General features: G+C 35.8%; 1 protein-coding gene across 2 annotated transcripts in view; it reads right to left on the bottom strand.

The window, feature by feature from the left end:
- Positions 1-15,350, bottom strand: part of UNC5C (unc-5 netrin receptor C) — a 369,403-nt gene that overhangs the window by 53,536 nt on the left and 300,517 nt on the right. For both annotated transcript variants that reach the window (XM_059172547.1, XM_059172551.1), the window contains exons 6-7: positions 14,143-14,310; positions 11,355-11,519 (exon numbers count right to left, since the gene is read on the bottom strand). In XM_059172547.1, coding sequence (XP_059028530.1) covers positions 11,355-11,519; positions 14,143-14,310 — 333 coding nt within the window. The remainder of the gene's footprint in view (positions 1-11,354; positions 11,520-14,142; positions 14,311-15,350) is intronic.

Here is a 15,350-nt window from a genome sequence, read left to right as displayed (position 1 = left end):
GTTTTCACCCTCCCCTCAATTAAGATCGCATTGTCCAACCCTGGGTGGTCCCATTCAGAGCTGTGTGGACTGTCTATGTGGATTGTTAATCTAACAATATTCCAGCCGATGGTGGTAAAGTGACTAGGGGAAGGAGTGCATTTTTCTAATTTCACAAGGTCATTCTTGAGACTAGAGGAGGGGTTGCCCCTATTTTTCACCTGACATTCCACTATTATAAAAGAGGAGAACCCATGCCCATGTATCCTAAAAGAGAAAGCAAACTTTCCTTGGTTTTATACCGTAGTAAGTAACATCGAATTATCCTCAAGCACATGGCTCATAATTGTGCAATAATATGCCTCAACAGAGTCTATTTGGCAAGTTTATATTTGGGAACTCTCAGAAACAAAGCCAGAAACTATACATAAATCTTCATTTCTCCAATACATAGAAACGGCTTTGATTTTTCTAGTCTTTTAAAAAATCTTCTTTTCAGGTGACACAGATAATAGACAATAGCCAAAATGATCATGAACTTATGACTAGCTTTTTAAAAGAATACAGACTGCTTTTATGCCTTAAGTAATATTTTAATAGAAAAAAATATCAAGCAAATATGGTGATGTGATACATGCCCGAACCTCTTTGCATCACCAGATGGGTTTCTATTTCTTAAAATCAAGGCTAAGCCCTTCCTAACTCACAAACTCCCAGGAGTTAAAACAGATCATTGACTAGAATTTCTTATTCTAACCCCTTTCTCTCTGTCTGCAGACTAAAGATCCGGAGCACAGAGTTGTTAAGGGACTTGCCTAATGTCACAAAGCTGGTGAACCAGAGGTCAGATCCCAGTTCTTTAGCTACAGCCTCAACAATATATGTAGATACTGTGCAGGCATTTAATTAGCATATTTAAATGAGGAGAGACAAGGCTATAATAGAAAAGGGCCTGATACGTTCATGGATTAATTTGCAATTCAGTTATTGAATGAGGTAATGCTAATTATTTCAACATAAAACACCTCTTCATTAGAAAGCTTATCATTGATATTCATGAGAAAGCTAAAATAAGAGATTTTCCTGCTTAAATGAAACAACTTCCAAACAGCATCTTTTGTTTCAAGTGTGGGGCAAGCAAAGAGGGACACTGAAGTTGGGAGTTTCTACTCTGAAGTAACTGGAAAGCCATGCTGGAATGATGTAGCTATAAATGTATGATAATCGCATTGTATTTGGCACAAAATGTTACCATAAGTAAATATTTAAAGGAGAAACATCATTCCTTTCAAAAAAGATGCCAACAGGAAAAAAAGAAATAAACAATAATTGCAGGGACACTACACGTCGGAAGAAAACCATATTTTAGAGCAATAAAAGCTGACAACTACTTGCTTCCAGCATCCAAGAGCCTGCATGAAAAAGGCTTACTACACCACGAGCCAGATTTGGGTTCTTATGTTGGCTCTCGTGCTAACTTGCGAGCCCACAAGTTTCAATTCTGTGCCTCAGTTTCTTTCTTTGCAAAATAGAGTTCTTAGTGGAGGATTAGCAACTACTTATCAGGTTATTTTTTGTGTATTTTGACTTTAATTATATTGAAACAAATCATTTTGCTTTAGGTTGGTCAGCGGATCTCACTAGACTGGAGTCAGAAGCAACTTATACCAGGGCTTAAAGTTGGTAATTAGATGGAATGTGAATAAAATTAAAAATTAATTCTGAAATTCCTTTAAGTTAAACACAATGACACAGTAATTTTTTTTAATTTAATGAAGCAATAATTTTTATGCCCTCCAAAGTTTGAGAGCCCCTGAGGCAGATTTAAGGAATGCCTATAAGGAAAGTCTAGATACACATATCTGGGAATTAAAACTCCTTCTTCAGATTTGCTATCAAATCTCTAGTCAAAATGGAAGTGAGTGGTGTTTTCTAAGGGGCTCCTGCTTGCCCTCAAGATTTACCCCATATATTTCAATACAAAGCTGCTTCTATGACCTTAATGCCTATAAATAGATATTATGATACTATGAGATTAAATAAAATGGAGAATTAATTTGTATCTTACTTGGGGGCTAGGATGTAAGTTATAAAACGGATATAACTCAATTGCAATTTAAAAAAACATTAAGTGTGTTCTATAAAAGTGTATGCTTTTAAATCATCAAGTTTCTGGTTAGTTTAAGCACATTTATGTATCTGAAGTTTACCAAACCACTTCATAAGATCTATCCTTATTTTTATGAGCCTAGCATTAGAAAACTCTCTAGTCCCCATGGATTTTCCCCTCTCCTTGACCTGACTGCTTGATCTTTCTTTTTGTCAGTGATTTTACATACAGGCAAAATATGTGATTTTTCTCACATTTCTTCCCACGCAAAGGCTCTTATTAAAAATCTCAAGGGCCATTCAAAATAAACATGTCCAGATTTTGTTTTTTTCCTTTCAGGTTGGTTCTTATCTAGCAAGCCCATCAGGACTGCACTAATGATGTCAAAGGTCAGGTCTGTCAAAGACACTCATGGTCATTTATTATAATTTACCACTCTTCTGAGGGTTTATTTATTGACAGGGGCTTAAGGAACTCCAAATAAATGAATACATAAATCCAAGGACATGACAACAAGAATTGAAAAGAACATTTGCTTATCACTGATGTCAGTTATCTAAATTGCCAAGGTAATCCCCACCCCTCTGCCTCACAGGACAGCAGGCCATGCCTCACAAAATTCATCCAGGTCGCTGTTCCTACAGGAACGACCACGAACCTCTGCAAATGAACAGCAGGGAATGAACATCCCAGGATGTAGAAGTCTTCTCTCGTGACTCACCATGGATGAAGAAGGAACATCTGAAATTTCACCCAAAGGTTGAGTCAAATCAAATCTGCAGATCGGCTGCCTAAGTGTTTCTGATGCAATAGCCTCTATCCTCATCAGTGCTCCTGAATAATAACTATCAAATTCAAAGGTGAGGGTGCTGTAATTCATGGTGGTGAAGAAACCTGACCTAAAGAGTAAAATGAGGAAGAGTGTTGATGCAGAGGCTGATTTGGATACCGTCATCCTAGCTGCTGGAGTTCTAGGAAAAAGGAATACTTAAGCAAAAGCCGCGGCAGGGCATGGACGTGACCTTGGAGGTCTATGCTTTGCTGTGGTTGTAAAAGCTGGTACCCTTCTTGATTCCCTTGGAGCTTCCTTTTCCATCCTAGAAGCTGAAGACCTTGCCCTTGTCCTCTCACACGGATCTGCTTGGGGCCCCACAGGTGTTCAGCTGGTTTCTGTGGGCTCAACTTTCTAACCACATCCCTGCTTTCAAAAACAGGAAAATATTTTACCAGAAGGGAAAGACACTAAAGCAAACCGCACTTACTATACCCGGAGGCGGCCGAGCACAGTCCTCGACCAGAATATTTATTTGCCAGCTGGGACACCACGCATATCAAGGATGATACAAACACAGCTATGACATCAGCTTCTTCCAAACTGTAGATAAAAGCACTCACTGTCTGACACTTACAATTACGCTTTCCTATCAAATTGCTGTGTTGACAAGAATCTCACTGGGAACTGACTAGCACCTTCTCAAATGCCCACCAGACAGTTATAAACACATCATTCTCAAGTTGAGAAGAGACTATTTGTGAGGTAAATTATTTCCCCACATTAAAGGCACCTATGATTCCAGGGTTCCTGGTATGCAGTGTGTCCACACCACAATTTGCACAGAGTTCTGCTACTTCCTCTGTATGTGAGAATTAATGGAAGTGCTATGTGACATGCAAATTTTTTAATGAGTAGAAAGTGCTAAAGTTGCAGGCTGCATAACATTTTAATTTCCCAAAGTCAGGAAGTTCACTGATGCAGACACAATTCCAGGCAGTTCTTATTTGTAAACTGTTATTTTTAATTTGCCTACTGTGGCATAAACCCTCTTCAGCAAGAAGTAATTCTAAATTCCGATCTGAACTGTGACATATCCCTATGTGGGACTCTCATCTTCGAATGGGATTAAAAACTAAAGTCTAGAGGAATAGCTGCTGTCATGTAATAATCTGAGTAAATTCATAAATCCATATGAAACACCACTTCTGGATCAAGCTACGTATGTAGTTTTGGATTGCTGTTTTCTAAAGGAAGAGGAGAGTACAGATGAAACTGTTATATGCCAACCACAACAAAGGAGATCATACCAGAAATTCATTATAGAGATGATAAAAGTTAGCAGTTATTAGATCTTGGTAATATCATTGTGTTTCAACATAAAAGGTAAACATGGTTACTGGCTTAGCATTTTGGGGGACTTTCAAGTGCTTTCTTCTTCTTTTGTATCTCTTTCTCTTTGTGTCCAGTGTTCTCTCACTCTCTCTCTCTTGCTCTCCCTCTGGCCCCCGCCCCTTTCTCTCTCTGTGCCTAGAACCATTTTATGGAAATCTAATTTCAAACCTGTATTGTAGAACCAGGGACTGCTTTTATATAATTTTAGAAATGATATAAAGAAACCTAAATGGGCAGACAGTATAATGGACCTTCCAATACTGCCTTCTGAACAAAATATACTATTCAGTGTATTGTTAAGTAAAAACAGGGAAATCTGTTTACTTTCTCATATTAGGCTTGTGTGTGTAGTTATTTTTTTTTAAAGATTTTATTTATTTATCAGAGAGAGAGAGGGGAGAGAGCGAGCACAGGCAGACAGAATGGCAGGCAGAGGCAGAGGGAGAAGCAGTCTCCCCGCCGAGCAAGGAGCCCGATGTGGGACTCGATCCCAGGACGCTGGGATCATGACCTGAGCCGAAGGCAGCTGCTTAACCAACTTGCACAAAAATGTGCCAAGTTATCTACTCTTTCTTGTTGTATGCAACCCATACCATTTAACATACCTAAGGTGTCCATTTTTAAAAAAAATTTAATTTTTATTTATTTTTTTTTAATTAACAATGTGCCTATAAGCCAAAAAGGTCCAATTTCTTTCTTGGACAGTAATTGACTCTGATGTCTTTAATAATGCATTCCTGTGAAATAGCACAATTTTTTGAAGTTCTTAATCTGAAGTTCTTTTTTTTTTTTAATTTTTAAAGATTTTATTTATTTATTTGACAGAGATCACAAGTAGGCAGAGAGGCAGGCAGAGAGAGAGGAGGGGAAGCAGACTCCCTGCTGAGCAGAGAGCCCGATGCAGGGCTTGAACCCAGGACCCTGGGATCATGACCTGAGCCGAAAACAGAGGCTTTAACCCACTGAGCCTTTAACCCAGGTGCCCCTAATTTGAAGTTCTTAATTTGAATCTCCACTTTAGGGACTACTTTTTCAGGCCAATGGGCATCCATCCAGTGTAACATATACATGACACATGTTATACTTTAGTATCAACCAATGTGCATGGATGGCCTAAAAATTTAGTGGAGCTCCTGAAATTGCTTAAAGACCATGACCTTGTTTCACAAATGAAATTACACAGCCTCTCATAATGAATCCAATTCATCAAACACTTTAAGTGTGCTTGCAAGGACAAAGTGATATGTATATAATAGGCAACTAGGAAATAATGCAAAACTATAAATCAGTTCCAAACCCCCATGTCTTCAAAATCCTTTTATATGTATCCTTGATTTACTGGCTGTAAGTTAACTCTTGTCCCCCAGGGTTTTTATTCAGCTAGGGCTTATGTAGGTCTTTAAAGCAAATACTTTTTTTGGTAATCAAATTTTAATCAAATCTAATTTGAATCAACTGGACCAATCTTCTAGGGCAAGCCGATGATATGGCTATTTCTCAAATTCCAAGATTCCTGCTTCCAGGATCATACTGTTGTTCTAGCCGATCCTCATTATCTCTTTTTTAGAGAGTCACCTTAACTATAAACATAATGAACAGCCAAGTATAAAGAACATGGTGAAGAAAAAAGATACTGAAAAAGAAAGAAATTACTTGCAATTTCACTGGCCAGAAATAAATGCATGTTTCATTCTTCTTTTTCCTAAGCTTACTTTGACACAGTTATGATTAAATGCATATATAAGTCCATATTCTGCTTTTCCATGTTAAACCATCATAAATATATTAGTGGCTATATAGTATTCCACCTTACATAGTATGTAAATGCCATATTATTACTTAACCACTGCTCTAATCCTGGATTTTCAAGTTTCGCATTTTTTTTCAGATAAGTTACAAAGAATGTAAAGCTTATTTGGCATATATCTTCTTAGGTATTCAGATTAATATCTTAAAATTTATTCATTAAAGTAGGATTACTGGACCAAATAGTATAAACAATTTTAAAGCCCTTAACTCATATTGCCAAATTGCTTCCCCAAATAATTGTAAAAATTTGTATTCTAGTTAGCAAAATACAAGAGACTTCACTTTGCACATTTGCTAACATTTAGCATTAATATACCTTTAAAACATCCATTTATCTTGTAAGAAACCCTCAAAGACTTTTGATTAAAAATTCCATTTAGCATTGGGGAACCACATATTTTCTAAAGTGTTTTAAAAACAAAACTAAGAGGGGGTAAGCAATTTATAAAATTTTTCATTAATTACTCAGAAAACTAAATAGTCTAGAAACTACAGAGTCTAAGAGAAACGAACACTTAAATTAAAATTATGAGCAAAACCAATGTCTGATATGTGCTACTTAGGCATAATGGGAGATGAAACTGAATTAATAATGGCCTAATTAGGTAGTCAAACCTATTTTAAAATAAGGTTTGCACTATAGTGTTGTTTTACTTCCTAACTTTCAGTCTTTCTCTATAATTATGGATTTAAGTATGTCTCTCCTAAACAGTAAAGAACAGGATTTTTTTTTTTAAGATTTTATTTATTTATTTGACAGACAGAGATCACAAGTAGGCAGAGAGGCAGGCAGAGAGAGAGGAGAAAGCAGGCTCCCTGCTGAGCAAAGAGCCCGATGCGGGGCTTGATCCCAGGACCCTGGGATCACGACCTGAGCCGAAGGCAGAGGCTTTAACCCACTGAGCCACCCAGGTGCCCCTAGAACAGGATTTTTTACTATAATTTTGAACCTCCTTTAACAGATAAATGTAATTCATTTACCTTAGTACCCCTGACATATGATGATCCTTGGTCTATCACCATCTTAATTATTGTTTTCATTTTCCTTTGTGTGTGTGTGTGTGTGTGTGGTTGTTGCTCCTTTTCTGTCCTTAAAAACCTTATTTTGAATTTATAAATCTACCTTTGTGTGTGTAGTCAGTCTTAATATTTTAACTGGTAAACTTGCATCAATGGAATTGAATGCAAATAGTGTTATTTATTGTTTTTACTGAACACTATATGGATATTAGAAAATTTTAACTCAGATCACACTTTCCCACATGCTATGTTAAGGTTGTCAACAAATTCACTCCATTTTATTTTCATTTTATTTTCTGCCTCTTCATTGGTCTATCCTTTTTTAAAGAATCAATTTTTATTTTATATTTTTAGTAATTTACTCAGTGAGAGTTTGTGAATTATAAGCTCTCTTTCTTTGGATTGTCTGAAAATCTTTTACATTTTGCTCTCTAGAGCAAATTTGGATTTTCTTGTTCTTTTCTACCTGTGTTTTAACCTCCCTTCTCTATAATAATTTACTTTATCTTTCTTCCCTGTGTTCTGAGAAGTTTCATGGGATCTGCATTCCAGTTGACTAACTTTCCCTTCAGCTGTATCCAAAGTTGTCTCTGATATGATTTTTAACCTTCCACTGAGATTTAGCTTTTAATTGTTTACCATCCTAGGCATTCCATTTGATTTTCCCTCAAATCTGTCTATCCTTTTTACGATATTATATTCTTACATTTCTGCTTAGATGCTTTTTAAAAACACAGTTTGTCTTTTTACTTTTATTTACTTTATAGTCTCACTCAGACAGCTCTAAGCGCATGTTATGAGAGTGCTAAGTAACTCACTGTGTTGTGCACTCTCTCTGGCAGCAGACTGTTCCCCTGGGGGATATGAAACTTTGTATTGTAATCTCATTTCTAGGAGTGGGCTATTTTTGTCAGAGACCAATGCACTCAGGCTGTGGAAAGAACTCAAGAGAATGGCGTGTTGTTTGCTACTGCTGGTACCCTGGAAGTTTCACCAATTACATTAATTACGTATCTTTTGTTTATTATTCCTTTGGTACTGTATCTTAGACTCCACAGCAGATCTGGATGTAGGATTGTGGTTTTATTATAGGCTTTATTTAAGTGAAGATTTTGTTTTTATTTTCTCTGTCATGAATTATCCTGTGGCTTCCCTGGGCTGGTGGGTAAAAATTTTCTAGTTGTTTTTCACGGTGGGAGTAGCCACTTATGAGACCTAGCTTTATTCAAAGGGCTCTAGATTTCAACTCTTGGCCTCAGGCTTGTACAAATTCTGGGCCTCTACCTCTGTCCTAAAACAAAAAAGCTCACTTCCAATCCCTAGGATCTATATCCATGACCAATGTCCCTCTGGATTTTTCTGATATCCACTCATGTCATGCAGTTACCTCGCTAGTTTTATCTTGACGATTTGAGGATTTCTCTTTCTTTCAAACTTGACTCACTCTCCTTTTCTCAGACACACACATATATGTACATTCCATACATATGTATATGTATATCTTTTAAGTTTTAATATTTTACCCAATATTTCTATATATTTTGAGTCAAAGTTATTTGTATCGAGGGTGGTGGTTAAGGAAGGAATGTGACTGAATATGACTGTTTTGAACACATTACTGAATAGGCATTAACAGTAATCTATTCTATATATTTCACATTGTATTGCTCATAAGTGTCAATCTGGCTTTTAAAATATACTACACTACATTATCTAGGTTTCTGAATTCTACAGACCTCTATGATAAACTCTGAATTTCTCCTACCTAGAAGTATGTCTACATTTATATCAGAATCATCTGTATATAATTTCAACTAGGAATACAATTTCAGAGGTACTGTACACTTGGTTTAATAGTAACTAGTTTTACTTTGAGACAAACATTGCAATGTTGATGAAAGATGTTAATGCCTCAAAGACCCTAATTCTCCTAAAGTAAATAAATGTTAAGTGATAATCCCTAATTGTCAATTGCTACTTTCTGGCTTTCTTTTCTACCCCATCCTATTTCTTAATATAGACCCTGTCCTTGCAAACTGGGTACTTTCATTATTAGAAAGCCTTTGTTTCCCGAATAAGGACCAAGAGCAGTATTATTTCTTTGCAAGACTTTGGTGCAATGCTATGCCAGAAACACCCAGCTTACTGGTAAGTAGAAACTATAACTTTCACTGTAAAATACTATCATTACACAGTGCAGCACTATCTCTGTGGTTTTTATCACTGAGGAAATCAATAGTACAGACTACAATTTTCTGTTGCCCTAGAGTAGAAATAGGAGGGGAGATGAAAGAGTTTATTGACTTAGGAGGGCTGATACTACAGCAAATCAGAATTGTAAAAGGAAATAGCTTTTTAACTGACTATTTTAATCCAAACACTCAAATGTATCAACCTAACAAGAGACTTGATAAAAAATAAATAAACAAAAGGAAACAACAAAATACTCTCTTGTAGCCTTGTTTTCCTTCCTGATTTATACAACCACTTCATGCCACCATTACTGACAAATATCTGTACGTTAAAAAAAAATTCTATTAGTGCCATAAGAAACAAGCTAGATGCCAAGGGGATGCTATGTCATGAAAGTCTTAATTTGAATATGTCATGTTTTATTTGACAAATACCATAATTTAGTAAATGTCATTTTGTGTAACCAATTAAAGACCCAAAGTTCCATTTTGCCGGATTGTATTTCTTGATAAATAGGTTGCTTTGGGAATTTTAAAATATGCACAATAGAAGTGATAGGTGTTAAATCATCCAAAGTTGAAATACAGTATTGAGAGAGAGAGAAAGGAAGAGAGATGAGGAACAAGGGGAGAGAGAGAGAGAGAGAGTGAAAGAGAGACTTCAAATATTGCTACTTTTTGATCATATGAATCAATTTGTTCTTCACTAAAGGAAGAATATTAAATTATAAAAAATGTTAAAATAAGGAATAACTTGGTTGTGCTATGTTTTTATTTTAATCCTCAACTCAAACTCAGGCCTAGAGGAACAAACCCTGTATCTCTGGATTAATGGTTAGGAAAACAGCTGTATTCTTTTCATTCTTGCATTTCTAATACAAACTTGGTGAGATACACAGTAGCAGTCTGAAAATCATAACCAGAAGCTGTGCTTTACACTCAGCAGTCGCCAGGTCTCAAAGAATGCAACATACTGTGGACAGAAAAATAAGAAGCCTGTTGGATTTCTATTCTGTGTCAGCAATGTAATTACTTATTTGTATTTTAAGTAAGGGGTTCTTTTTCAAGGTCCTTGTGTGTATAGGCAGTGGAAGGTAAACAATTTCATAAAAGTGGTGAAAGTGGAATACTTTATTCTTAAATGATAACTACAAATACTTCTACACAAATATATGTGGTTGCTTCTGTTTTGCAAAGAATTCACAATATGGTATAATGAATGTCAACATCTGGAAACTCTTATTTAAGATCCAAAGACAGTCTGATGTGTCCAAAGACACATCTCCATAGGTGTGATATCAGAACAATTCTTACCATCTTAATTCGTGGTCATGTAAGATGGTAAAATTTGTATATCCAAGGACAACTCAATGAAAGGGGTAAGAGTTTGCAAGTATGGAAATCAAACTACGGTCTTATTAAGAAAAGCTGAGAAACGAGGTCTTGAAAAATGGGGACTATTTAGCCTCCTTACTCATTATATTCCTTAGTCAATCTTCTATACCCATTTTTAAAATTTTTGTTTTATTAACATTATTTCCTTTTAACAAACACTAACATAAGCCTAGCATTTTTAAGGACTTACAGAGATGCTCCCACTAAGTATTCACTGTAAATTGGTAAATCTATCTGCAGAACCATTTCCTGGGCTTTATCTGTATTTTACATTCATGGACATTGGTTCAGTAATGGCCATGAATTAGGAATAAATAGCTTACTTTATCAAAGTCATGTGATTCTACTCCGAGGAGTTTGGGGTGCCCTTTTTATGCATTCAAATAAAACTAAGGAATGGTTCCCTGGTCTGGAAAGAGTGACAGTTCCCCATGGATGTGACTGAATCACTCTTTGCTCATGAGAACTCAATAGTGTGTATGTCATTTGTTAACTGGACAGTTATTATTCATTCCGGTTCCTGGGAGATTAGTTCTTTCCATTCTAACACAGAGCTAGTATTCTGGCATATTACTGCATTTTCCCCCCTGTTTGGAATTCTTAATTTCTAATATTTCCAAGAAATCCAAATGGTTAAACCTCAGGCCTCGCATGTGTCCTTTGTTTACTCAAATTGACTTACTCTGCATGCAAAGCCCATCAGTGCAGTTCTTGGATTGCAAGACGAGGCCATCACAGTCCTTGCCTCCGTTCTTGGGGGCGGGCGCCGTGCACTCCCTCCTGCGCCAGTGCGTGCACTCAGTCCCACAAGTAGACCACTTGCTCCATGAAGTCCACCTGCCATCCACTGCCACGCACACACACAAAAAACAGCAGAATGTCAGATGGAGAAGCAGCTACTTGTGGGGAGAAGGGAGTAGGGCTCATGTACAAATAAAACAAAACAGAAAACCGAAGAAAATGCCCCATCAAGGAGGACTGCATTCATGTCTGCTGCTGGGAAGTGAGCATGGGAGATATACATCATCAGGGTTCTATGAAATTTTCTTCCTGAGGATGTGACTGTATCTTTATTGACCAAGGCAAGGAATTGCTAAAAGGAAGGCACAGAAACCAGTGTTGTCACCAGGAGCTGATGAGGACCAGGAGGTACATAAAAGTAGATCATGATGGTACCCCTTTTTTCTCTTAAAAGGGAAGCTTTTGGATTTTGCATTGAAAATTAGGGGACCTCTTTCCGGAGCCAAGGTTTCTTTATGCATAGTGTCATGTGAGCAGTGCAGGTAAACCTGTGTGGCAATATGGAGAAGAGGTTGGTACAATGGGGAAGAAGTCTATTTATCTACTCACTGACCCAACTTTCCATGCATCCACCTATCCTTATCTAATTATTCCTCTATATATCCATTTATTTATCCATCCATCCATCCATCCATATCTATCATTTATGTATCTATGTATCTATCTATCTGATCCATCCATCCATCATCTATTATCTAACTATCTACCTATCATCCATCCTTGTCTTAAATACTCTTTTCATTTTATTTTTTTATCCAGGCAGCTTGATTCTGTTGAGACCTTCTTCAATGTTTTGTTGAAATGACTATTATTTTCCATATATGATTTGGTAATTCTATTCCATTATTTGATAATATAGAAATTTCTTTTTTTTTTTTACAAATAATATTTACATGCATTCCTAATTCTTTTGCTGTGATTTAGTTATTTAGAATTGACTAACTTTCTCCTTAATTTTTGTTGCTGGCTTGTTAGTAATCTCAGTGATACTGAGCTGATATATTTCTATCTTAAAAACACACAACTTAAATTCTAAGTTGAAAAAAGTACACTAAATTTCACTAAAGTCACACTTATAATGTCTTTTTAAAAAATTCTTACATAATTAATACAAGAATATTAAAGAGTAGTTAAATTTAAAAATTTTCCTGAAATAATATAAATAATTATGATTACCTAGATATAAAACAATGCCAAACATCATTTATTGAACATCTAATATATATAACATCTTACACTTACATATTCATAGAAATTATATCAATTTTAGTGGTCTACATAGTTTAGGAAATCTGTATGATTTCATATTCAAATTATTGTGTAAATATATTATGTATAATGTGTATGGAGATATAAACATACTCATATGAAAAAATTATGAAAGCATTAATATTTCAATGATCCAGAGTTGGCTATTTAAGCAACTCCCAGCTATTTGGAGAAAAGACATTTGCTTTGACTTCGATCATCCTAAAGTGCGCGTGTGCGCCCACACACACACACACACACACACACACTTTTATTTCAAGTCAGAATGTTCAATGCAATTTTAATTGTGGAAGTCAATACCTATATAAAATATAGGAGAGTATAAGGTAAAATATTGAAATTCTAAACCTAGCTAAGTGTCAAAATTTGTTACACAAATAAAATCTCTCAAATGCTTCAGTATGGGATACTGTTTGGATATTTGAAAATGGACACTTGGGAATATAAAATATAGATTATATTTTTCTTTCCAGCTCATTCGTACAACCCATATCTGATAAACTATTTATTAGAGGATGGATAAAACAAAATATAGACTAAATAACAGGAAGTAAGGACACTGTTTCTAAATAATGAAATCACAGAAAAACAAAATACAAATAAATAAAAAATGAAATTGATATCATAACAGCTAGCTCAATGGAGTGTGCAAAATTTATAGATTATTTCAAAGTCATTAGTTAAACTTTTTAATATATCATATAATTAAGCATTTTAGTTGGTTTTGAGTTTGGCAAATTGCATCTTCAATTTGCCTAGGGTAAGAGCTGGTGACAATATGAGACAGGACAAAAAGATGCTCGGCGGCAGAGGGATGCAATCTCGCCATAGGTGCCACTGCAAATAACTCACAAAAACAGGTGACCAACATGTACAGACAATAAAGAGCTGACTGCATTGTATTTTCAAAATCCATTAGCTCGTGTGTCACAAAGCTTTGCTTTCCTTTTAATTCATTCCTAATATTTTATTTGCCCTTGCCCAGAAACGGACACCAAATATCAAATATTTCAGTCTAAAACATTTTCTAAATTTTAATCCCAATAATGTCCATGGCTGTCTAAAGATCAAGGGTTGTTATTCCTAAAATGTGTGGCTTTCAGTGCTGCCCAAATCCCTTGAATTACAAAATCTATAATCTTGGCTCCAGCAGTTTCATTGAGTAATAGAGAGGGATTATTTCCCTAAATGTTTAATCTCTTGTTTTATTCTATTTTGCATGTTTGGGTAATAAAGTTAAGTACAGTTTGGGGGAAAAAGATTTGATTTCTCAACAATGTAAGCATTTACTGGTATGATGGATATGAATAATGTTTATCACACATTCAGGTCAAGAATACAGGTTTTTGTATTCCTGGAATGGGAAGACGCATTTGGAATGAGAACACTGGTTTATTTACCTGGGCATAAGGTGGTACAGGCTATTTTCTGCACACTCTGCCCCTCACAGAAGGCACCACCATTGAGTGGTGCTGGGTTGGTGCAGGTCCTTGTGCGCTTCTGATATCCTCGTCCACAGCGGCTATTACACACAGACCACTCTGTCCAGGTGGACCAGCCACCATTGACTGGAAGGAGGTAAATACAAAATGTCAATTACATGTGTGTTCATGCACACACAGACACACAAACCACATACAACACATAAACAAAAACTCATCTGCTAAGTGACCATAAAAAAAATTTAAAAATTCAAAGCTAAAAGGGACCCGGGCCATCATTTCATTCAAAGTATTATCAAAGAGCAGAAGAAACTAAGCATAGAGAAAAATAAAATGGATTACCCAAATTTACTCACCTACTCAGAAAAGCAAATAGAACTGTGTTCTATTTTCCTTGGCTAGTGTTCTTAAAAATATATATTCCCCTTACCTATTCAAGCTTCAAAAATTATTTTTGACAGCTTATCTCAAATAATAAATGTTTCTATCCTTATGCCAAGGCTGAAGGTGGATCTGAAGTATGAGAACTGAAAAAAATCATGTAGCTCTTTCTTAATAGCAGATGATTGATTAGTTTGTTTTTTAGCATATGTAAACATTACAACCTTTTAAGGACTTTTAGTCAGTTTCAATAATCCAGTGAACCTGGTTAAAAAATAGCCTTAATATTGTTAGATTTTAAACTAATTGAGTAGCTATTTGATTGAATTGGCATTTAGCTTATGTAATTGAAATGGACATCCATGCTGTTTGCAAAGGCTTCTTACAGTGTTTCATGGAGAGTTCAATATAGGTATGACTGTAAAACCTACATTCTAATGCTATGTTCACTATACACCTCTGGAGATCTCCCTCTAGAAAATACTTTGATATATTTTAGTACTTATATAATGTGAGTTGAGATTCAATTATTGTAATTAAGCATTTGCTAACAAAAAGTTATTTGCTGGTAGTTAAAAATAGATACAATGAGGATGAGTGTCTACCTCCTGATCATAAAGAAGGGGGCGGACATTGGGGTACACCATACAGGTGTACATCATACACCCAGCATCTCCTCTTCTAGAAGCCTATGCAATGGGAAATCATCATAAATGTGTTGTACATACAGTCTCAGACAAGAGTGCTTTTTCATCACAGTTATTTTCTATATAAAGGTAAATAAC

Source organism: Mustela lutreola, chromosome 1 (genome assembly GCF_030435805.1).
Source record: "Mustela lutreola isolate mMusLut2 chromosome 1, mMusLut2.pri, whole genome shotgun sequence".
Taxonomy (NCBI): Eukaryota; Metazoa; Chordata; class Mammalia; order Carnivora; family Mustelidae; genus Mustela; species Mustela lutreola.
Note: the sequence above shows the minus strand (reverse complement) of the source record. Positions and strands in the feature narration are given on the sequence as shown.